This window comes from Lagenorhynchus albirostris, chromosome 14, assembly GCF_949774975.1.
Source record: "Lagenorhynchus albirostris chromosome 14, mLagAlb1.1, whole genome shotgun sequence".
Lineage (NCBI taxonomy): Eukaryota > Metazoa > Chordata > Mammalia > Artiodactyla > Delphinidae > Lagenorhynchus > Lagenorhynchus albirostris.
The window spans coordinates 81,641,945-81,665,941 of record NC_083108.1 but is presented as its reverse complement, the minus strand read 5'-3'; the positions used below and the strand labels follow the sequence as shown (position 1 = coordinate 81,665,941).

The 23,997-nt window shown below is 53.0% G+C and overlaps 1 protein-coding gene across 7 annotated transcripts in view; it reads left to right on the top strand.

The window, feature by feature from the left end:
• ABCB9 (ATP binding cassette subfamily B member 9) overlaps positions 1–23,997 on the top strand; it is a 35,810-nt gene that overhangs the window by 7,796 nt on the left and 4,017 nt on the right. For 3 of the 7 annotated variants that reach the window (XM_060170808.1, XM_060170807.1, XM_060170811.1), the window contains 9 exons: positions 6,954–7,638; positions 11,762–11,876; positions 12,453–12,583; positions 13,566–13,771; positions 15,949–16,146; positions 17,446–17,574; positions 19,505–19,693; positions 20,161–20,334; positions 22,470–22,629. In XM_060170808.1, the coding sequence (XP_060026791.1) occupies positions 7,038–7,638; positions 11,762–11,876; positions 12,453–12,583; positions 13,566–13,771; positions 15,949–16,146; positions 17,446–17,574; positions 19,505–19,693; positions 20,161–20,334; positions 22,470–22,629 (1,903 nt within the window). In that variant the 5' untranslated portion in view covers positions 6,954–7,037. Of the gene's footprint in view, positions 1–588; positions 1,164–6,953; positions 7,639–11,761; positions 11,877–12,452; positions 12,584–13,565; positions 13,772–15,948; positions 16,147–17,445; positions 17,575–19,504; positions 19,694–20,160; positions 20,335–22,469; positions 22,630–23,997 lie in introns of those variants that run through there. The other 4 variants (XM_060170812.1, XM_060170809.1, XM_060170810.1 and 1 more) reach the window with 4 other exon arrangements.

The following is a 23,997-nucleotide window of genomic DNA, read 5'->3' as shown; positions in this document are numbered from 1 at the left end:
CTGGAGAGATGAGGGTATATCTTGCCTCACCTGCCGCCCCTCTGGGCTTCACCTACTCTCCTCAGCTTTTGGTTCAGTCCACACTGATCCCTTTTCTGCTCCTCAAATGCCAGGTGAGTTCCCACCTCAGAGCCTTCCCACTGGCAGTTCCTTTCACGGAGAATGCTCTCCCCCCAAACCTCTCCATGGCTCCCTCCTTCTCACCTCTCGCCTCTCAGGGAGCCCTTCCCAGCTAAAGAGACCCCATGGCGCTCTCCATTGCCTCACCCAGTTTTACTTCCTTTACAGGAAATAAATCATACTTGGCACCACATGAAATTATGTTATTTACTTGTTGGTTTTCTATCTCCCCCACCCCGCGAAGGATGGGAGTTTTCCGTCTTTTTTCACACCCAGCCCCCAGCACCCAGCACCCAGCCCCCAGCGATCGCTGAGTGCATACGGCTATCTCCCTCTCCCAATCCCCACCGCCCTGGCTCTGTTTGTCTCCGTGAAATGTATTCCCTTCCAACAGGTATAATTTACTTATTCATTACGTGTATCGCCTGACTCCCTCACTAGAATGTCAGCTCCAGAAGGGCAAGGATCTCGTTTTGTTCCCTGTAGCATCGCAAACGCTTAGAATGGGGCACGGCACATAGCAGGTGCCTTTCAACAAATATTGGTTGAATGAAGGAAGGAATGAGGATCCTAACCTCAATCCTCCGAGGCTGGCTGGTAGGCCCTCCGGAGGAAAAGGACGGTTAAAGAGCAGGCGCCCCAGCAGCTGTGGTCACTTTCTTCTGCTCAGAATGGGCCTGAGGTCTCCAGGGGTGGAGCACCGAGCGGAAGGGCCTGGTCCTGCGGATGAGGGCGGGGCTCGTCGCAGGTGGGCGGTGGCTAGCTGTGGTCACGCCCCCACGAAGGCCCCGTCCACCAGGAGGCCCCGCCCTGCCCGTCAGCTGGCCTGTGTGCCCGCCCCCCTCTGCTCCGACCTTGCTGCTGCGCAGCAGCCGGGGGCGGGAGGCCCGGAGGAGCAGCGGGAGGAGGGAGAGGCGGGAGGGGTGGAGCGAGCGGGGCGCCGGGCGCTGTCTCCAATGAACCGCGCGGAGCCCGCGCCCCTGAGGACCCCAGCCCGCTGCGCCCCCTCCCCACGGCTCACCTGGTGCCAGGTAAGCTGACAGGTAAGAGTGCGGGGCCCGGGACCCCCGACCCGGGTCTTTCTCAAGTCGAAGTGCCAGACCGGGCACAGGCTGGAGGGACATTCGGCTCTCCCTGCCTCGGGGATGGAGTAGGCATCTCAGTTGAAGGTGGGAGACTTCCTGGCCCCCCCTCCTGGTACCCTAGCACCCGCAGCCGCAGGTCCCAGCCCCCCATCCCTGCAGCATCCTTTCCACGCCGCAGGGAGAATGTTGCCTTTTTTTTTTTAACCATTCAGGTGCCGCCACCTCTTGGAAAATGGTGAGGGTGCCTTTTGGCGTGGATCCTGGGATGGCTGTTCTCCCCCCAGGATCGGACTGGCGCCTCTTCTGAGGGCTCCCCACACCCTACAGCGTTGCCTGCCCACAGATCCTGAGAGGCTGGCTATGTCAGAAACCTGGGAGCAGGCCTGGACCTGCCGACCTTGGCAAACCCCTTCCCCTCAGTCCCCCCAGCTGGCCAATGGGCTGACCCTTCTCTGCATCCACCCCGGCAGTTAGGCCTGAGGCTTCCCAAGGGCCTCTCCCTTATTTCTAGTTCTTTGTTAAAACAGGGTGCCCCCTCCCCAGACATGACGTTAATTCAGACAGCTTTAAGCTGGTCTGACAGGACTCCCCCCACCCTGGAGTTAGGCTGCCCTCAATTCCCCTGCTTCAGGTGGGCAGGTGACAGGTGACAAGAGGAGGACGGCAGGAAGGCCACAGTGACTCCCCAGTTTGCCTCACCTAGAGCGGTGAGTTATCTGAAACAACTTCCCCAGATGCCAGTGTGGGATGTGCAGGCTCAGCAAGGGTGGGAGTCAGGATGGAATAACGTGGACTCAGCTGAGTCCTGGCCCTGCATCCAGAGACCCCACAATGACACTGTCCCACAGAACCAGCCCCAGTCAGCTGGGTGATGACTGCTTTGGGGTGAAAAGTTCACCCCCAAAGTTGGGGGAGAGCTGAGCTGCGTGGGCCCCCCAGGCCCTTCAGGACCCTTTCTTGGGAGCCCTGAATAGCCTGGGCCCAGAGAATGAAGTGTGGGGTTTCAGCTCTGCCTTTGCCTATTCTCTTCAGGTCATTTGACTTCCCCAAGCCTCTGTTTCCCTATCTGTAAAATGGGAATGATAACTGAGAGAACGTCCCAGAGTAGTGGTGAGGATTAACTGGGATGGGAGGTGACAGGCACTTAGCACATTGTCAGGCACTTAGTAACACCCCATAAACTGTAGCTGCTGTGGTTATGATAATAATTGCTATTTGTTATCTCCTGGCCGTTCCAGACTTTCCTTTTGTGCACCTGACAGCTGGAGATGCCCCAACCACCATTTCTTCTACTGGGAAGAAAAGCCTTTGACAGGACCTGCAGTGGGGATGTGGTCACTTGCTAATCCTGTGCCATTCCTTAGCTCTTGGGGTCAAGGCGAGTTGACCCTGTTTTCCTGGGCACAGCAGACCCTGGGCAGTCCCTGCTCTGACCTCTGGCCACCACCTTGTCCTTGTCCCTTGGGGCACACACGTCACCCTTGTGCCCACGATTTGCCCTCCTGCTCCGCCTGGCCAAGCTCAGTTGCGTCCTCCAGGTCAGGCAGATGGTGTGCTGGGACATGGCTCCAACCAGCCCACTGGCCCCCATCCTCCCCTCCTCCCAGTCTTGGCTGGTGGTCTCGTCCCCTTCACTCTCCTGCTCAGTAACTTTAAAAATAACAGAGTAGTCTGTCCCCACTGAGGGCTGTAACCTGACCCAAGTTGGATTCTGCTCCATCAGAGCCTGGAGTAGAAGGACTCAGCACTTAGGAGCTGGGGACCCCGGTGCTCTTGCTGTTCTGTCCCCAGCTCACGGGGTGACCTTAGACAAGCCTCCCTCCCTCCCTCTCTGGACCTTAGTTTCCCCATCTGTAAAACGTGGTTCAAATAGTCTGTGATGCTGGAGTGCAAAATTTTCTTTTATTCCAGTGAAGAAGATAAACAGCTGGGGCTCCCATGTGGGTGGTTGTCAAATGACATTACCCGAAGCAGAGGGTGTCGGGAAGGGACTGACCCAGTGACTGGGAGTCGGGATGGGGAGGGCTGGCCAAGCCCCTGGGCTTCTGCCTCCTGTCCCACTTCTGAATCCCAGCTCCTTCCCGGCAGCTAAGGGACTCCTTGTACCCACCAAGAGGTGAGTTGCAGCCAAGGTGGCTGACGGGGCCCAGGCAGCCGGCAGTAGCTTGGCCAGGAGGCCTGGTGAGGCACCCGGCCAAGAGCATCCCTCCCTGGGCTCCAACTCACACTCACCCACTTGCTGGCTCCTCGAGGCCTCTGCATTGCAGCAGATAGAAGCCTCACTGGCAGCCCAGCCAGGGCTGGGGGTGGAACAAGGGCCTGGGCAGGGGGTGTCTGTTCCCCTGTCCCCACCTTCACTCCCTCCCCTGCCCTTGATCCCAGTCAGCCCTGGCTTCCCTTGGAGAGGCAGCTGCTGACAAAGCAACTGTCTTCTCTAGAACATACTTGAGTCTTCCTAGAAGTGCTGTGGTGACAGCAGGGCCCAGGCTTGGGGACCATCACGCCCCTGGGTCCCCTCTGCATCTCAGACCCTCCTGAGCATCATTAAAGGTCTTGCCTACCCCTGAGATGCTGTTTTGAAGAATTATGCCTTTGGAGTTGAGAGCACAGATTTTGGAACTCGAAGGCCTTGGTTCACATCCCAGGTGTGCCACTTCCTAGCTGTGTGACCTGAGGCAGGTTACTTAACCTCTCTGTGCCTCAATTTTCTCACCAGAAAATGGGGATGATAATAGAACATACCTCATAGGATTCTTGTGAGGATGAATGCATGTAAATCACTCAGAACAGTGCCAGGTGCACGATAACATCAATAAGTGTCTGCTCTTGTTACTGTTGCTGCTGTCCTTGTCATTGTTGTCACTGTGTGTCATCAGTTCTGCTTCTTAGCTGAGCCCCCTCTGGTATAGACTATTCTCCTTCAGTGAATACTCTCTGTTAGCACTTGCTATATGTATGTATGTGTGTGTGTGTGTGTGTGTGTATATATATATATATATATTTAATTGAAGTATAGTTGATTTACAATGTGTTAGTTTCTGGTGTACAGCAAAGTGATTCAGTTATCCATATATATACATATTCTTTTTCATATTCTTTTCCATTATGGTTTATTACAGGATATTGGATATAGTGCCCTGTGCTATACAGTAGGACCTTGTTGTTTATCTGTTTTATATACAGTAGTTTGTATCTGCTAGTCCCAAACTCCTAATTTATCCCTTCCCCACCCTTTGGTAACCACAAGTCTGTTTTCTGTCTGTGAGTCTGTTTCTGTTTCATAAATATTTGTGTCGTATTTTAGATTCCACATATAAGTGATATCATATGGTATTTGTCTTTCTCTTTCTGACTCACTTCACTTAGTATGATAATCTCTAAGTCCATCCACGTTGCTGCAAAGGGCATTATTTCATTCTTTTTTATGGCTGAGTAGTATTCCATTGTGTATATGTACCACGTCTTCTTTACCCATTCATCTGTTGATGGACATTTAGGTTGCTTCCATGTCTTGGCTGCTGTGAGTAAGGACTTGCTATATTGACAAGCACTTTAGCTTAGCAGTTTAGAGCCCAGCTTTTGGAACCAGACAGCTCTGCGTTCAAATCCCGGCCCTGCTGCTCACCAGCTGTGTGATCTTTGGCAAGTTATTAGCTTCTCTGGGCCTCAGTTTCTCTGTCAGCTAAATGGGGATGATAATAGTGTAAATCTCGTGAAGTTGCTGTGAGGATTACATAAGCAGACACGTACAAAGCACGTGACCCACATAAAGGGCGGGGCTGCTAGGAAGGGCCGTGCTGCCTAACTGTTTGCTTGTAGTAATTGGGCCCCTGCCGTGTGTCAGGCATGTGGTACCGAGATTGTGAGCCAGGTGCTGGGACCCTTCACACACTGGCTCGAGTCCTGGCTGGGGCCTTGGTTGGCTGAGTGATATGGACCATGTGCTTTTGCCTCTGTGTGCCTCAGTTTCTCCAGCTGTAAATGGGAATGTGGAAGCAGCAGCCTCATGGGGTTGTGTGGGGTTTCTGACATTGGTCTGAGCACTGGAGCTGTGGGGGGAGAGGGTCTCTCAGTCTGGCCCCCATTCCCAGTCACTACTCACAGTCACCCTTCCTGTTGCTCTGCACCTCTCCCCTCCACTGGGGACTCCAGAGCTTTGCCCATTTTGCAGATGGGACAACAAAGACCCCAGGGGAGAGAGGGATGAACCCAAGTCATGAGGTGGCACTCAGGGGCACACCCAGTCTGGTCCCAGTCCTGCCCTGGACAAGCCCCACTCCCAAACTCAGGCCCCCAGGCCCACCTCCCTCCGTGTCTCTGCAGCTCCTGGCGTCTCCCAGGCCCTGGTCCAGGCCTGAAGGACCCAACGTGGGACATACCTTAGGCAACGCAGACATCGCGCTCCAGAAAACCACAAGGGGCTAGGGCTGAGGGCGAGGGGCAACCTGGGCTGGAGGAAAAGATTCTGGAAACTTCCAGGCAGATACAAAAGTCTCTGGGTTGCTCACAGGCCTGCAGACACCCCTTCTTGGTCTAAGAGGGTTCAGGTTTATTTCAGGAGACTGAAGGCCTGATGTGGGGAGGAGGGAAGTGGACAAACGTTTATTAAACATGCACTATATGTGGTAACAATCAGTAGCAATTATTACGGGCTCGGCACTGTGCCCAGACCTGATGTTCACATATTAAACCTCCTGCTAACATTTTACAAAGAAGAAACAGGTTCAGAGAAATTAATGATTGTAGTAGTAATAGCGGTAGTAGTCATAAGGCAATGACTCTTCATTATGTCCTTTGCTGATTTCAGTTTCATCTGCAGAGCCCTGCACATCCCTGCACCCTCACCTCTCTGACCTCATGGGGCCTCTTTGCCTCCCTCAAGCCACACGTTCCTACCTCAGGCTCTGGCGTTGTCTGTTCCACCTGTCCAAAATGCTTTTCCCCCAGATCTCCACGTGGCAGACTCCCTCACCTCTTTCAGTCTTACTCAAGGTTTACCTTCACAGCGAGGTCTTCCCTGGCCCCCTATTTGTTTATTTATTCGTTTGTTTGTTTTTGTCTGTGTTGGGTCTTCGTTGCTGCGCGCGGGCTGTCTTCAGTTGCGGTGAGCGGGGGCTACTCTTTGTTGCAGTGCGCGGGCTTCTCATTGCGGTGCCTTCTCTTGTTGCGGAGCACGGGCTCTAGGCACGCGGGCTCAGTAGTTGTGGCTCACAGGCTCTAGAGCACAGGCTCAGTAGTTGTGGCACATGGGCTTAGTTGCTCCGTGGCATGTGGGATCTTCCCGGACCAGGGCTCGAACTCATGTCCCCCGTGCATTGGCAGGCGGATTCTTAACCACTGCGCCACCAGGGAAGCCCTGGCCCACTATTTAAAATTGCCCTCACCGCCCCTCATGGCCCCTCGTTCCTCACACCCCAGCCCTATCTCTTAACATACTGTATCATTTAGTTATTATGTTTATTATCTGTCTCTGACATGAGTGTCTCATCTCCACAAGAGCAGGGATCTTTGTTATTTTTGTTCACTGTTAAATCCCCAGTGCAAAGAACAGAGTCTGGCCCACAGAGGGTGCTCAATACATATTCCTTGAATGAGTGGAGCCGTCACAATACCTCTGTGAAATCAGTATTCTTGTCACTGCCATTTTACAGATGAGGAATCTGAGGCTCAGAGACGTCAGGTGACTTGCCCAAGGTCACACAGCCAGCAAGTAGCACACCTGAACCCCTTGCCCTGTTGCCTCTACAGGTCTGGCCTCGCCCCACAGACAATGGCCTTGCCCCCATGAGCTAGAGCCTGCCCCTCGGTGCCTGCCCACCACCCGCCAGCAGGATGCAGCTGTGGAAGGCAGTGGTAGTGACCCTGGCCTTCATGAGCTTGGACGTCGGCATGACCACAGCCATCTACGTCCTCAGCCACCTGGACCGCAGCCTCCTGGAGGACATCCGGCACTTCAACATCTTTGACTCGGTGCTGGACCTCTGGGCGGCCTGCCTGTACCGCAGCTGCCTGCTGCTGGGGGCCACCATCGGCGTGGCCAAGAACAGCACCCTGGGGCCCCGGCGGCTGCGGGCCTCCTGGACGGTCATCGCCCTTGTGTGCCTCTTCGCGGGCATCTACACCATGGTGAAGCTGCTGCTCTTCTCCGAGGTACGCAAGCCGGTCCGGGACCCGTGGTTCTGGGCCCTCTTTGTGTGGACCTACATCTCACTTGCTGCGTCCTTCCTGCTCTGGTGGCTGCTGTCCACAGTGCAGCCGGACGCCAAGGCCCTCGAGCGGGGGGCAGGGGCCGAGGCCGAGGGCCCCCCTGGGGAGGACCGGCCCGCGCCCGAGCAGGCCTCCGGGGCCACGCTGCAGAAGCTGCTGTCCTACACCAAGCCCGACATCGCCTTCCTCGTGGCCGCCTCCTTCTTCCTCATCATGGCAGCACTGGGTAAGTGAGGGCTCTCTTCTTTCCTCTCACATTTTAACATCTTACTTACGTGGTTCAGATATCAAATTGATACGCAAAGGTAAACACTGAGAGTTTCACTCCTAATTCTACTCCTGACTGCCCTGATCCCGGTGCCCAGGGCTAACTCCAGAAGAAGGTTCCGGAAGCTTCCAAGTGGGCAGGAAACCACTTTTATTCCTTTCTTGTATATGCTTCCAGCGTTTCCTTATGCGGCTACAAACAAATAAGTACATGTCACTCTCCCCACCTCTTACACTCCATTCTGTGTCTTGCTCTTCTCACTTAACAATATATCCCGGAATTTTTCCAATTGGTATCTCATTCTTTTATTTGGCTGTGTAATACTGCACTGTGTGGCTGTACCATAGATTATTTAGTCGGTCTCCCGTTGTTGGACTCTTGGGTTGTTTTGAGTCTTTTTCTCTTGTTCATACATGTTTCATATAAATGTGCATATATCTGTAGGATAAGTTCCTAGAAATGGCATTTATAGGTTCAAAGCATTTTTTGTAATGAAGCAGAATAGAATAGAGCCATCAGGGTATGTAGTCTGTGGTAAGATTAAGTATTGTTTTGTGAAACTTTTATTTTAGCTGTGTGCGCCTGTGTGTGTGTCCTGGTTGGTGATGTAAATTGTATGTTACTGTGGATCTGGTCCAAACAGTTTTAAAGCAACACTCCAGCAACATGGGTGGGAAGGGACATCACGGGGTGGAAACTCCACGGGTTCTGGGGGTTCGTGGGCAAGTGCTCAAACCTTTCAGAGACTCATTTCCTCCTTCTGTGAAATGGGGATTGGGAGCATCCTTATCCCAAGGTGTTGTAAAGTTTGAATAAAAAGACAGAGAGGAGGAGCTTCCCTGGTGGTGCAGTGGTTGAGAGTCTGCCTGCCGATGCAGGGGACGCGGGTTCATGCCCCGGTCCGGGAGGATCCCACATGCCACGGAGCGGCTGGGCCCGTGAGCCATGGCCGCTGGGCCTGCGCGTCCGGAGCCTGTGCTCCGCAACGGGAGAGGCCACAGCAGTAAGAGGCCCGCGTACCGCAAAAAAAAAAAAAAAAAAAAAGACAGAGAGGAGAAGGACAGGTGCAGAGCTTGGTACGGCATGATGAGTACAGGAATGTTAGCTGCTATGAGTCGTTACATGTTTAACTCCCAGGGACAGAGTCTGGGAGTAGCCACAAAGCCAGAGTGATCTCAAAGAGGACAGGCGAACCCCAGAGCCCATTTCCTTGTACCATCCATCCTCCATCCTCTCAGTCCCGGCCCCTTAACCGCTGTGTGATTTTAGGCAAGTTACTTAACCTCTCTAAGTCTCATCTCCTCATCTGTAAAATGGGCGTCAGCAGTTGCGGGGTTGTGAGGTTCAGTGAGTTAATCCGAGCAAGACGCCTCGGACAGCTCATGGCACATAGAAAGCTCCCAGTAAACTTTAGTGGCCGTGAGTGTGGGGATGACCCCTTTTCATTTAACCAGATAGTTTCTCTTACTCATGCTTCAAGGCCCAAATGTCTGCTCCTGAGACGCCTACTCAGATTCTGCCGACCGTGGCCCTTAATTACAGCATCGGTGACATGAAATATCACATGTCCACTCTCCTTTCTCCCCTTCCAGGCTTTGAGCCCCTTGCGGACAGGGGCCAGGTCTGACTCATCCAAGGCCCCTGATACCTGGCACAGAATCAGACTTACTGAGTGAATGAATGAATGAATGAATGACCATCCTGCCTATGTGGGCAGATGTTGCCCCCACGGCCTCGTTTCCCCTGCCTCCCAGGGTGCTGTTATCAGCTGGTGTGCGCTTAGGGAATACAGATGTCCTAAAATACAGCCGAGCAGATTGCACCAGCCTGCAGGATTATGTCAAGTTTATGGGCTTCAACTTGAAATCAGGCCCCCCGACTTCATCAGTAATTTTAATCAAGTTTATTTAACGTGGCCAAGCTTCAGTTTCTCATACTGCAATGAGGGCTTCTTCAGGTTATTGTGAAAATTAAATGAGGTGAAGCACGGTGCCTGGCAAAACTAGGTACTTCTTCATAAAAGTTAGGTACTGTGATTATTAACAATTATTTTTCAATCAGCAAGCATCCGGTAGGGTTCAGCTTTTTCTGAAACCTTATAATCTAAAAGAAAAACCACCCATTGTGGAAAAAAAAATGGTTAGTTTTGTGCTGAGTATCTCCCGTTGAGATATGGATTTCCTGGCAACCTAACTACAATAACCTTAGGCAAATGACTGAGCCTCAGTTTCCTCATCTGTAAAATGGGACGAATGATAATAGACCACCTATGGGGTTATTGGGAAGCATTTGAGACTTGAAAGAGATGAGGGAGCAGCTATCTGGGGTAACAGTGCTCCAGGCAAAGGGAACAGCCCGTGCAAAGGTCCTGAGGCAGGAAGGTGCCTGATTGTTAAAGGAAAAGCAGAGAGGCCAGCACAGCTGGAGCGGAGGGAGTGGGGGGAGAGAAGAAGGTGAGGCAGCTCAGTAGCAGGGCCCAGTCGTGCAGGGTGCCGTCAGCCACTGTAAGGCCTTTGACTTTGATGCTGGATGAGATGATCTGCCTTGGGTTTCACAGGCTCCTGCTGTCGGTTGAGTGGAGAACAGGCTGATGGGGATAAAGGTGGCAGCAGGGGGAGCCAGGGGTTTGCTGAGATAGTCCAAAGGAGGTTGACAAACCTGGGTGGGGCAGTAGAGGCAGAAAATTCTGGAAATATTTTGAAGGTGGAGCCACAGGATTTGTTGATGGACTAGAGAGTTTCACCTGGTTCTTGGGCAGATTGGACAAAAGAGTTTGCATACCTGCTTAGCACAGCACCTACCCAGCAAGGGCTCCATAAACGTCCATGGTGGTTAATATCATCACTGGTGCTTGCTGGAATCATAATGCTGCTAGAGCTCGCTGATGCCCTTTACTCCCCTGTAGGTAAACTGAGGCAGCGATTCAGCTGAGGTAGAACTTCACAGGGGTGCCTGGAGACCCCATCTGGCCAAGGACACAGGGGAGACAGAGGCCCTCTCGGCTGCCGCCCTGTGGTCCCTGTGCTGAGACCAGCAGAGGGCGCCAGAGCGCCACTGTCCTGGTTGAGCCAGTCCTGCAGCGCTGACCAGGGAAGGGCCTGCCCCACCTGCCCAGGGTTCATTCATTGACCTTTATTGAGTGACTCCTGTGTGCCCAGCCCTGAGCCAGGCTATGGCTGCTGAAAGAGCTGCGGTGAAAACGGGACACAGCCTGGTCTGACCACCTTCTTTTCCGTGTCCATCATTTCCATAAGATGGGAGCGGGAACTTACTCTGGGTTATTGGGAGGGAAGGCACAAGGAACGAGCCCCCAGATAGGAAGCTCATTTGGGTTTGAGTCCTGGCCCTTCCTCTTAATTGCTGTGGGACCTTGGGCGAATTACTCCGCCTCTCTGAGTCTCCCACTCCCATGTGAAATGGGGTGACATCCCTGCCCAATGCCCCCCTCCCCACGTCCACCCAGGATTGTTGTGAAGATATAGCAGGACATATGGGTAAGAAATTATCTGACAAACTGTAAAGTGACCCCTCAAGAGGGGCGGGGTGGCAATTTACAACATTGCTCAGAACCAGAATACCAACATACTCTGAGGGTCTAGAATTTGGACTCTGAACCCTCGGCCAAAGAGAAGAAGTGAACTTTGGCGTCTGTCAGCCACCAGCTGGGTGGCGGAGCAATCGTCAGCTCACCTTTTCAGCTCCACTTTGCTCATCTGTAAAATGGGTGATAACAGAGCCGACTTCAGGGTCCACGTGCAGAGGGGGTGAACCGTCACACGGGAGCCCCTTGTCTCTGTGTGCTCGATGACTGGTCGCCATTATTCACGATAGCATGACCCAGTCTGTATAGATTAAGTCACTCACATTTCCCGTGTTCCTGTTCTCTGAAAAGAGAGAACATTAAGCAGTGTGGGACCCCTTCCCTGCCCCCTGCCCCGTTGAGAAGCAGGAGTTTGCCGAGAGAGAAAACCCCACGGTGGAGTCAGCGCTGTGGGTGGTATGGGGGCTTCCAGAGGCTCAGGAGGAAGGACAGAGGCTCCCCTGGGTGCCGATGCCCCCTGAGCCCGCCCTGTCTCCGCAGGAGAGACCTTCCTCCCTTACTACACGGGCCGGGCCATTGATGGCATCGTCATTCAGAAGAGCATGGAGCAGTTCAGCACGGCCGTCACCGTCATGTGTGCGCTGGCCATCGGCAGGTAGCAGCCCCTGCCCTCCCCCACCCGCCCAGGCCTGCCGCGGGGAAGGAGGGCAGGGCCAGCTCCCCAGAGGAAAAGGGGCCAGGGAGGCCCAGGAAACGCCCCCCGGGGAGCCTGTGCCTCAGCTGGTCCCCGTGGTAACTAACAACTCAACTGGCTTAGTTCTGTCCCTTTGGTTGAGCCACCCTAGAGCAGCGCCCTTTTGTCCCTACAGATGGCTTCAGTCCTCGGGGTTCCCCTTTCACCGGCACCCTCCCACCCCCCGCGGTTTTCCAAATGGGAAACAAGGACCAGCCTTGTCTGTGCTCCTCTGGGAGGGAGAGGGGTCTGGCTGGCGGAGCTGGGCCCTTCACCCACAGTAAACGCAGTCCCCTCTGTGCCCTCACCTTGGGAGCTCCTGTTGGGAACAGGGAAGCCCCGTGGAGGTGCTGGCTCCGGAGAGTGGGCTCGAGGTCGGGGTGCCGCCCGGTCTCTGCCCTGCGAGGGGCCCACGCCTGCCAGCGGGGGGTGGCGGGGGTGGCGGTTGGTTGTCGGAAGGACGTCGTGCTATATGTAACATCTCTTATCTGCAATTAGCTCATTTGCCGCAGGTGTTCGGGGCGGCATTTTTACCCTCATATTTGCCAGACTGAACATTCGCCTTCGGAACCGTCTCTTCCGCTCGCTGGTATCTCAGGAGACGAGCTTCTTTGACGAGAATCGCACAGGTTGGTCCTCCTGGGGCCTCGGGTGACCTGGGGCTGGGCCCGGCCAGGTGGGCTTGCCTTGCATTGAGGATTTAAGTGGGCACGTCCATGGTCTCAGTCCTGATGGCTTTTCCTGCCATCCAGTTCAGGATGGGGACACCCCGGGAGGCTGGCTTGGGCCTCTGGCCCTGCCTGAGCCCTGGGGAGCTGGCCTGCCGGCTGAGGTTTTGGTGTGAACTGCGGCCACTATAGGACCCTCGCTAGGCCACCCGCTGTCCCTGCAGCAACCAGGCCTCGCCTTCCACTGGCTTGTGGGAAGCACAAGGGCAGGGTCTACCCACCAGGCCTGTGGCCTGAGAGGCCCAGCTCCTATGGGAGTGAGCAGGGCGAACATGCAGGGCAGAGCAGGGAAGACATTACAGCATCCGGCCCAGGGCAGAGCAAGGAAGACATTACAGCATCCGGCCCAGATCTAGGCTCTGAGGCAGACCAGCCTGGGTACAAACTCTGTCACTAACTTCACCTCTCTGACCCTCTATTTTCTCCTCTGTAAGATGGGAACAATAACGGTAGCTGCCCTGTGGGATTGCTGTGGAACTCTTAGCCCAGTGTCCAGCAGTCAGTAAAGGGCTTTCTGTTCCTCTCTCCTCCACAGCCCAGATTGTTATTTCTGTGAGGGAAGAGGGGAGTGGCCCCTCTGCCAGTGACAGGGAGGAGACGTGGGCTCAGCTCTGGCTCGGTCACGGCTATGCTGTGTGGTGCTGAGCAAGCCTCTTCCCTTTCCCGAGCCTCAGCTGCCTCCTCTGTGCTCTGGGAGGTGTGACGCTGAAGCAAGATGCTGGTGACAAGGTCTGGGCTCAGAGCAGCCCTCAAGGGGCATCCGCTCTCCTTCCCTCCCCACCCCGCCCAGAGGGTGGGGGAGGTCGGAGCTCCCCGAGGGTCCCCTGCCGCTGCCCACAGTGACCCCATTGCCACAGCGGGAGCTGAGCTGCCTGTGTTCCAGGGGACCTCATCTCCCGCCTCACCTCGGACACCACCATGGTCAGCGACCTGGTCTCCCAGAATATCAACATCTTCCTGCGGAACACCGTCAAGGTCACGGGCGTGGTGGTCTTCATGTTCAGCCTCTCCTGGCAGCTCTCCTTGGTCACCTTCATGGGCTTCCCCATCATCATGATGGTGTCTGACATCTACGGCAAGTACTACAAGGTAGGCCCCGCCTGGTCCCTGCTGGGGTCTGAGCCCTGGCAGCTCCTGAGTGACCCCTTAGGCAGGTTCAGGGGGCCACCAGGGGCTAGTGAAGGACCCATCGTAAGGCTGCATTTGCGTTCATTCACTGGTTCATTTCACTCATTCAATAAATATTTATTGAGCACCTACCGTGTCCCAGGCACTGGTTTATATCAATGAAACAGACAGGGCCCCTGCCTTCAGGAGGCTTATATTCTAATAAGAGAAACAGACAATAAATAACAATGATGCTAATAATGAAAATATATAATACAGTAAAAGATCATATCTGCTAAGGAGAAAAATGAAGAGAGAGATTGGGAGCATTGGGGCTGGTTGCCAGTTTTAAATAGATCTTTCTGAGAAGGTGGCATTTGAGTAAAGAGGTGGACGGCTTGGGGAAGCACATTCCAAGCAGAGGGCACAGCCAGTGCAAAGGCCCTGAGGTGGGAATGTGCCTGACATGTTTGTGGAGCCTCAGAGAGGCTGGTGAGGCCAGAGCCAGGAGTGAGGGGAGAGCAGGGAGGTGACGGGGGCCAGATGGTGTCGGCCTTTGCGGGAAGTTTGGTTTTCACTCTGAGTGCAAAGTTTGCTCTCTTTCTATACGTTTATGTCAGGGGGGAGGGCTCAGGCCCCCAGGAGCAAGGCCCTCGCCCACGATGCAGTGATGGGCAGGCAGCAGTCCCTTCAGGCCGCCCCTTGGCACTGCCTCTGTCAGAAGGTCAGCCTGTAAGCTAGGCCCCTGCCTCACCTGCCTCCTGCTTCCTGCGATGGTGGGTGCCCCTGAGCCCTAACGGAGCCAGGCTGGGTTCAGACAGTGTAGGCAGCCCCTCCTCAGTGCTCCAGGCCTGCGGGGGCAGGGACACTCCTGAGCAGGGGCTGGGACACGTGATCAGCTCAGGGTCCCCAGTGTGGTCGGAACCCTTGGTGCCCATGACCTGAGGCCAGCCCCCAGATGGATCCGTTCCCCACAATCCAATGTGTCACCTCCGGCAGAGCCCACCACCCAGGAGGGCCCTCTCCCCAGCAGTTCTGGGTCACCGGCCTCACTGTTTTCCTCCCTGAGTAGAAAAAGTAAATATATGAGTTGGAGTTGGAGCTGTTTCCCTTCCACACCGCCCTTCCTGCCTTCCTGCCCGCCCCTGAGAGGGGGCAGGAAACCCTGGAGCTCCCTGCACCAGCCCCACCTCTGCACACACCTCAGGCCCCACCTTTAAGTTCAACCGGGCAGGACCTCAAAGAAGCCCTGTTTAGGTCTCGTACCTGTACCCGAATGTGTAGGATACAGTCATCGCCACAAGCCACACACATCGCCCGCAGCCAGACGCAAGGCACAGGCTGGCTTCTCCCAGGATGCCTGAGTGTACTGCATGCTTCCGATGGCCTGGGCATGACTCGCAGGTCATGGGACATGCCTATGGAGGAGGCTGTCTCAGCCTCCTGGGCAGCCTTCTTGGCTGGTGTGAGATTCTGAGTGTGGTTACTGAAAGCCTGAATAGCGTGGCCCAGGGCGCCTTCTGGAACTCTGTGGACAGCAGCCTGGTGGTCACATACTTGGAACCACTTCTCACCCATCCGTCTCCAGTTATAAGCACACGATGAGGGCAGATTTCATAGCCCGTGGCCTCCACCACCATCTAGAACTTGGCTAGGAGTTCTGGAATCTCTGTGCCAACCCTCAGGCTCTCACGTAATTTAATATATGTTGCTGGATGTAAATGGTGCCTCCTTAATAGTTAGTGTTTCTTGTGTAGTGTACAACCTGAACAACCATCCAGGGCATCCCTGCTCTTATGCCAGCACAGAATCAGGTATTGAGACTTCTTTTTCTCAGAGGATTACCCAAAACTGTATGGTCACGCATAACCTCCTCTGAATACTGGAGATGACTTCGTGATCAGCGCCCCCATGCCTCAGGAGCTAGAGCCTCAGGAGCTCACCCTAAGAGCCCGGCTGGAGTCTGAGTTCAGCAAATCAAGCTAGAAGGGAATGGGGGAGGAGGGGAGCTGGGTCTTATCCCCTTGTCCCTGGAACTCCCTGCACAGAGCTGGCACCAGCTAAAGATAGAAAACACCAGAGAGGCCTGGGGGCTCAGGCAGAGGGTGAGACTGTGTGTTTTGGGGTCTCTTCCTTCTTGTCGTGCCTCCCACCCATAGAGGCTCTCCAAAGAGGTCCAGAATGCCCTGGCCAGAGCCAGCAGCACGGCTGAGGAGACCATCAGCGCCATGAAGACAGTCCGGAGCTTTGCCAATGAGGAGGAAGAGGCGGAGGTGTACTCACGGAAGCTGCAGCAGGTCTACAAGCTGAACAGGAAGGAGGCTGCGGCCTACATGTACTACGTCTGGGGCAGCGGGGTACGTGCCCTGGCCCGGGCAGATCTCACACAAAGATGGGGGACCCCTAGATCAGGACATTAGCCCAGGTCCAGGCATGCTGATGTGACACTTGACTTTGTCCCAACTTTCTGCTTGTCCTCAGAGAATCTTTCTGGAAAGGAATTCAGCCTCTCGGTGCATGTCCTCAAGCAGGGCACCTCCTCTCTCCCTCTCACCTGGGCGTGGGGTGGCAGGGTAGGAGCTTTCTTTTCCCAGCTAGGGAAGCGTCCCTGCCAAGGTGGGGAGTGACCCCGAGGCCAGCTGGGACCCATCCTCGGCCGGCTTCCCTGCAGGTCCTTTGTCACAACCACACACGTGCCCCCATTAGAGTGTCCAGCTCACTCCCTGGGGGTGAGTTATAGCCCCTCCTGGAGAAGAAGCACTTGGGTCCTGTCACTGTGTGCTGGCCACATCTGGGGGTGGGCTGTTGGGGAACAGCTGGGGTAGGAATGAGGAGGGTTTGGAATTTAGGGGGAGGAAAGAGAGGGTGGTCTACAGGGAAAGCAGGGAATAAGGACCTTCTGGGTCCCCCCAGGGTGGGCCACCCCTCAAAAGTGCCCAGCCAGGGAGAAGAAGGGCCTGAAATCCAGCTCACCTAGCCAAGCCTCTTGGCAGTCTGCCCACCAGCAGGGGTGCCTCTTGCCGATTGTGCAAAGGCACTGTGGCCCAGCCATTGATCTAGTTCTGACCCAGCATCACTGGCTTGGGATGGGGAGGGGCAAATAGGGACCCAGTGGGTTGTCATGGGTACGCAGGTCCCACTCCTCTCGCAGACCACTCCCCCAGACACCAGAGGGGGCTGGAGGCAAGCACACCCTGGACACAGCCCCTCCTTCATGGAAACACAGACCTCGTCTGCTTTGCCTGGCTTGCTGTGTGACCTTAGCCAGTGGACTCAGCCTCTCTGAACCATGCTCTTCCCAATAAGGAGAAGACTAATAGCTCCAGTTTGGCCTCGCTGAGGCGCTTGGGCGCTGTGTACGTGTGCCAGGGCCTTACAAAGAAAGCCTTGTTCCCAGCCAGGCTCATGGCCTGTTCCAGCTGGGGGCCTTTGCAGGGAAAAACTCCATGGCGAGGGCGGGGAGGGCATGAGTGACAGAAGGGCCCCAGCTTGTGGGAGGCCATCCCTGCTGCAGGCTGGAGTTTCAGTCTGTGGCTGTGAGTGAGGCGCCCACAGCTGCTCTCACCTCCCCTGCAGGGCAGGGGACAGAGAGGCTGTGGGGAAGGTCTGAGCCAAGGCCCCCATGACTCAGATCCCCCTTTCCCTCTTCCCTCCAGCTCACTCTGCTGGTGGTCCAGGTCAGTATCCTCTACTACGGGGGCCACCTCGTCATCTCAGGGCAGATGACCAGCGGCAATCTCATCTCCTTCATTATCTACGAGTTTGTCCTGGGAGATTGTATGGAGGTGAGGGGCCGGCGGGGGGAGGGGGGCCCTGGGGAGAAGGGAGAGGGAAGGGAGAGGGATCTAAATGGGGGTGCTCCAGGGTTCACGGGAAGTGGTATTTCTTTCTAAAGAATGTGACAATACCAATAATACTAATGAAGAGAGAAACACATACAAGTGACAGCAACTCCATTTATGGAGCAAAGTGGCAACGACAGCAATTATTTCAGAAGGTTCTCCTGAGCACACTGTGCACGGTCAGTGCTACTCCAGTCCCCATTTCCCAGAAAAAGAAGCTGAGGCTCAGAGTGGTTAAACGACTTGCCCACCACGTTCGTAAGGGAACCGAGTTCAGAGGCAGATGGTCTGACTTTATTTTAACCCACTTTGAACAGTAGCTCCATGGAAAAAGAACAGAGTGGGTTTTTTTTTTTTTTAAATAGACTATGTCTTAATTTGGCTGCCCCCACCAGCAGGTCCCGAGACTAGGGAGCTGGCGTGCTTGTGCCGAAGCTGCCATCGGTCACTGCTGGAGGATGCTCGGAGTGCTCCTCTGGTCTGCCTCCCTCCCCCCACAAAGCCCTCCGGCATTAAGATTGAGCCTCTGTGTCCTGCAACGATAAAGCTCAAAGATGCGGCAGGGGAGGGGTGGGTTAGCATCTGCTGCAGACAGTACTTTGCGTTAGCTACAGTCATCCATGCAGTGTCATTTGAATCAGCGTCTCGGAATCCGTGCTTCAGAAACATCCACACTAGTGGGCAAAGACGTGTGTCCCAGGATGTTCGGTGCTGCATTGTTTATAATGGTGAAAAGTTAGATGCCTGTCAACCAGCGATTGGGTGAATACAGTACATCTGTATTCTAGAAACAGTCCATCTGTGCTATGAAAACTAGGTAGAGCTGTATGCACTGGCATGGAAAGAACCCTAAGACATGCTCTTGGTGAAAAAGCTAATCCCCGAGTCATAAGGATGGTCTGATCCCATTTGTGGTTTTTTTTTTTTTCATCTCAGAATGATTTAATTACATATGTGCACGTGTTTGTAAAAGCACAGAGAAAGGACTCGAAAGACACAGTACGCGGATCACCGGGGCCGCCTCTGGGATGAAGCAAGAAGGACAACTTATACACTTGTATAAGCACTTGTATCTCAATAGGAATAATTATATCCGGATATTATGATAATAGCCATAGCTGTGGTGTGTTGGGGGTTTACTATGTGCTAAGCACTGTCTTCGCGGAACCATGACAACGGTACTAATATCACCCCTATTTCATCAACCAGGACCCGCAGTCACAGCTCATAAGGGCCTGAACTTGGGAGCCAGATGTGCCTGGGTTCGAATCCTGGCTCTGCCACTTCCTGGCTGTGTGACCTGGGGGAAGTTACTTGAGCTCTCTGTGCCTCAGTTTCCGTATCACCAGGAAGGAGATAATGATAGCACCTACCTCATAACATATATAAGTACTCAGTAAAATGAGTCATTATTCACACTTATACTTGTGTATATTTTTACCCAAGGAGATGTATAGTATAAATTAAGGGCCATTTTTAAAATTGAAATTTAAAAATTCTGTGACAGCTGAAAGAGGAAGGCCTGACTCCTGTTCTGCCACATTCTGCCTAGTTCATTTAACTTCTCTGTGCTTCCGTTTCCTCCTCTGGAGGGTGATAACACCTACTCTGCTGGACGGTGGTGAGGTTTAGCTATAACACACAAGGCACCAGTACTTTTTATTGCTGTCCTCATTTTTTCATTGTCGTCATGATCTGCTGCACTAGCAGGTGGGGCTCCAGCAGCCTCCCGTGGGCACCCCGCCCCCAGAACTGCTGCTGTGTGCTTGCTCTCTCCTCACTCCCTTCAGCTCTCTGGCACCGTGGCGGGGGCGGGGGTGTCCCAGGATCGGGGCGTCGATGGGTCAGGAACGTGTGTCTACTCCCCCCGCAGTCCGTGGGCTCCGTCTACAGCGGCCTGATGCAAGGAGTGGGCGCCGCGGAGAAGGTGTTCGAGTTCATTGACCGGCAGCCAACCATGGTGCATGATGGGAACTTGGCCCCTGACCACCTGGAGGGCCGGGTGGACTTCGAGAACGTGACCTTCACCTACCGCACTCGGCCCCACACCCAAGTCTTGCAGGTGAGAGAAGACCCAAGCCCCCCCCACCCCATCCCCCGGAAGTCATCCTTTCCCTCATCCCATCTCTCGCGCACTTCCTACAGGCCAGGCCATGGCAGTGCAGCCAGGAACCTGAAAGGCCAGGAACACTGAAGACAGATCATATTAACAAAAGGATTCCTGGAGAAGTGCTAGGAAGGCAATAAGTCAGGGGTAGTCTGCAGAGATGGTATTAGCAGTCAAGGAGGGCTTCTCGGAGGAGGTGACATTTGATATGAGACCTAAACAAGGAGCAGGAGCCAGCCGATGGCTCTCTGCAGAAAGAACATTCCAGGCAAAGGAGACAAGTATAAAAGTGCTGCCCAATCCTAGAAAGGGGAGCATTCTGGGGGCCGGTGGTGGGGCAGGCTGGGAAGGGTGCCCACCTGCGTCTGAGGCCAGAGCATATGAGCCAGGGGCCCCACACCGTGTCTGCGTGTTCCTTGCAGAATGTCTCCTTCAGCCTGTCCCCAGGAAAGGTGACAGCGCTCGTGGGGCCGTCGGGCAGTGGCAAGAGCTCCTGCGTCAACATCCTGGAGAACTTCTACCCCCTGGAAGGGGGTCGCGTGCTGCTGGATGGGAAGCCCATCAGCGCCTATGACCACAAGTACTTGCACCGAGTGGTACGTGCATGGGCCTTTGCTGCCCTCCTCCGCCCTTTCCTTGTCTGACCTTCTCTCCCGCGGGCACGCACACAGGTGCAGGGAAGAGGGCTCAAGACACACGTACATTTCGAAGAATTATCACCATTTCAAGAATTGGAACATTCCAGCACTCTCCCCACAAGAAGCAACATCTTGCCTGACGCTCACGATCGTCATTTCCGTGCTTTTCTTTTGTTCCCATCTCTACGCCTCCCCGAACAGCACAGCTGTGTTTTGCTAGTTTTAAACTCCGTCTGGCTGGAACCGTAACGTGTGTATTCTTTGTGTCTTGTTCCTTCCACTCAGTGTTATTTGTGAGGTTTCCAGGTTGAGGCTGTGTTTGTAGTTCACTCATTTTCATTTCTGGAAGATAATCCACTGTGTAAACATGGCACAGTCCGTTTATACATTCTGTTCTTGATGGATATTCCGGTTGTTTCCTGTTTTTTTACTATTACCAGCAATACCGATATGGACAGTTTAGTCCATATCACGGTGCCCATGGGTGGGTAGGTTCTCCCAGAGCCTCACCTTTCATCTTTAGTAGTTACTGCCATTAAGGTTGTTTACTTTTTTTTTTATTATTATTTTTTTACACATTACATTCCCACTAGCAGTGGATGAGAGTTCAGGTTGTTCCGCATTTAAGTTATCTCCAGTATTTAAAGGAGGCTATTCATGACCTTACAGTTTTGAGTAATACTCTCAGAAAAGTAGACTCGACACCTGATCCTCTGCTGGTATAAGAGCAGGGTTGCCCTGGACGGTTGTTCAGGCTGCACACTATACAAGAAACACCGACTATTAAGCAGACACTATTTACGTTGTCTACATACATTAAGATATATGAGAGCCTGAGAGTTGGCACAGAGATTCCAGAACTTCTGGCCAGTTGTAGATGCTGGTGGAGGCCACAGATTGTGAAATCTTCCCACCTATATGTATATAACCAGGGACAGATGGTGGAGAAGTGGTCCCAGGTTTGCCCCCACCAGGCTGCTGCCCACCAGAGTTCTGGAAGTGGCTCCTAGAAAGAGCTGTTCAGGCTTTGCAATAGTTAACATACTCAGACACTTAATCTTCTCAGACTGTTAATATTGCCAGTCCTGAATCTGTACCAGTTGGTATTTAGAGGTAGTTCAGTGTAGAGGTCTTTTGCATTTTCCTGGTGACTAAAGATATTAAGTCCCTTTTCATATGTTTATTGGTTATTTGGATTTCCTCTTTTGTGAATACCTTCTCTATAAATTTAAATTTTTAATTTTCATAAACCCAGAGCAGTAAAACTCAACAACCTAACCATATTCCCATATATTCAGAGAATTTCATAACAAAGACCTGAGGTGACTCCACCTCACCTTTTGAACTCCATTCCATGTCGGGAACCGGCATTGGCAGTTTAGTCAATATCCTTTCCAACGTGTTTCTTACCTTTATATAAACATACCTATATATAAAGGCACATATACTTCTTTTAAACAAAAATAGAAATATGATATATATGTTATAGTTTGATTTTATGGGTGCACTGTAATCATTTAACCAATCCTCTGTTTATGGAGAATTAGGTTGTTTTGTTTTGTTTTTCTTTTTCCTTTTTTGCTATTTACAGTGTTGCAATGATATCCTCCAACTACATACAAATTCCTAAAAGTGAGACCATGAGACAATAGCTCCTTTCAGTTGTTCTCTTACAGGGAGGGGGCACCATCCAGGGAGGTCCTTGTGGCCTGGGTCTGCTGTGCCCCCTTGCCTCCTGCCAGGGACAGGCTGACTCACAGAGTTACACTCCACGCTCTTTCTCTCTTTCTTTCCAGGTCAGGGGCAGCCAGTAAGCTCCGTCTTGGAGGTCAGGGAGCTTGACTGGGCCCAGAGCGGCAAGCTTAGCGGGGCCCCAGTTTGTTGGTCAGGGAGGCTGACAGCTTGTGCAGAAAGTGGACTCTGCTGTTCGGAAAGAAGAGAGGCAGCTGAATGCAGCTGCTGGCCGCGGGCCCTGATCAGATTTCAGACCCAAGGCTCCCGGCGTCACTCAGGCCCAGGGCTCGCGAGGTTCCTGGTGACAGCTGGATAGACGTGTTCCAGGCCTCTCACAGCCCATCCTTCCTCCTCCGCAGATCTCCCTGGTGAGCCAGGAGCCAGTGCTGTTCGCGCGCTCCATCACAGACAACATCTCCTACGGCCTGCCCGCCGTGCCCTTCGAGGTGGTGGTGGAGGCCGCACAGAAGGCAAATGCCCATGGCTTCATCATGGAACTCCAGGATGGCTACAATACAGGTACAGAGCCCAGAGCATCACCTCCACCATGCCTGGAGGTCCACCCTCAGGGATGCAACCCTGAGTTATGCACTGCCCTCTGCCAGCTGAAACTCACATAACATAAACTTAACCACTGTATTTTAAGTGAACAGTTCAGCAGCATTTAGTACATTCACAGTGCTTTACAACTACCACCTCTGTTTAGTTCCAAAACGTCATTTTTTGTTAAAAGACACTTTTTTCTTTTCTTTTTTAAAATTAATTAATTTATTTAATTTAAAATTTTTTGGCCACGTTGGGTTTTCGTTGCTGCGCACAGGCTTTCTCTAGTGTGGCGAGCGGGGGCTTCTCATTGCAGTGGCTTCTCTTGTTGCAGAGCATGGGCTCTAGAGCGCAGGCTCAGTAGTTGTGGAACACGGGCTCAGTAGTTGTGGCGCACAGGCTTAGTTGCTCCGCGGCACGTGGCATCTTCCCAGATCAGGGCTCGAACCCATGTCCCCTGCATTGGCAGGTGGATTCTTAACCACTGCGCCACCAGGGAAGTCCCTGAAATGTTATTATTTAAAAATAATATATGTATTATATTCATTAATTATAGTGACTTAATTTTATATTAGTAAATATTTTAATTTAATAAGTTGAACAATATATTACCTTATAGATTTTATTTAACATATTTAAAAATTTTAACTCTCTCAATGGGACTATTCATACAATTCAAAACTAAAAAAATAGACATAACGATGTCCAATGCGAAGTGTTATTTCATCCTGGTCTTCACTGCCAGGGCCCCCCTGCCCCCACCCAAACATCTTTCATTATTTTCTTACATGTCGTTTTGGAGTTTCTTTATGCAAGTATGAATATGTATTTTTATTCCCTCCCGCCCTTTTACAGAGAAAAACCCAGCACATTCTATTCTGCCCCCCGGCTTTTTTAAGTGACCTGTCCGTATAGATACCTAGAAAGCTGCTCTTTTTTTAACTACTGCATAGTACTCTGTTGTGTGACTTTATAATTATTTACTCAAAAATAACTGATTTCCTGTTTCCTGTTGATGGACATTTGGTGGTTTGTTTCTTTGTTGTTGTTTTTTTTTTTTTGGCAATAACAGTGCTGTGAGTCACTGCGCATGAGAAGGTGAATCTGTAGGAAATATTCACAGAGATGGGTTTGCTGGTCCAAGGGTTGTGCCTCTGTAATTGTGCTCTGTAGACTTGTACAGCACAACCGGATAGACACAGCGGTGTGTGCACGGCAGCACAGGGCCCGCAACAGCAGTACCTCAGGGAGAGGAGGGAGTGCCCTCCCCCCGGCCACACCAGCACAGTGTGCTATCAAACGTGTGGATTTTTGCCAGATTAATAGGTAAAAGTTGGTATCTTG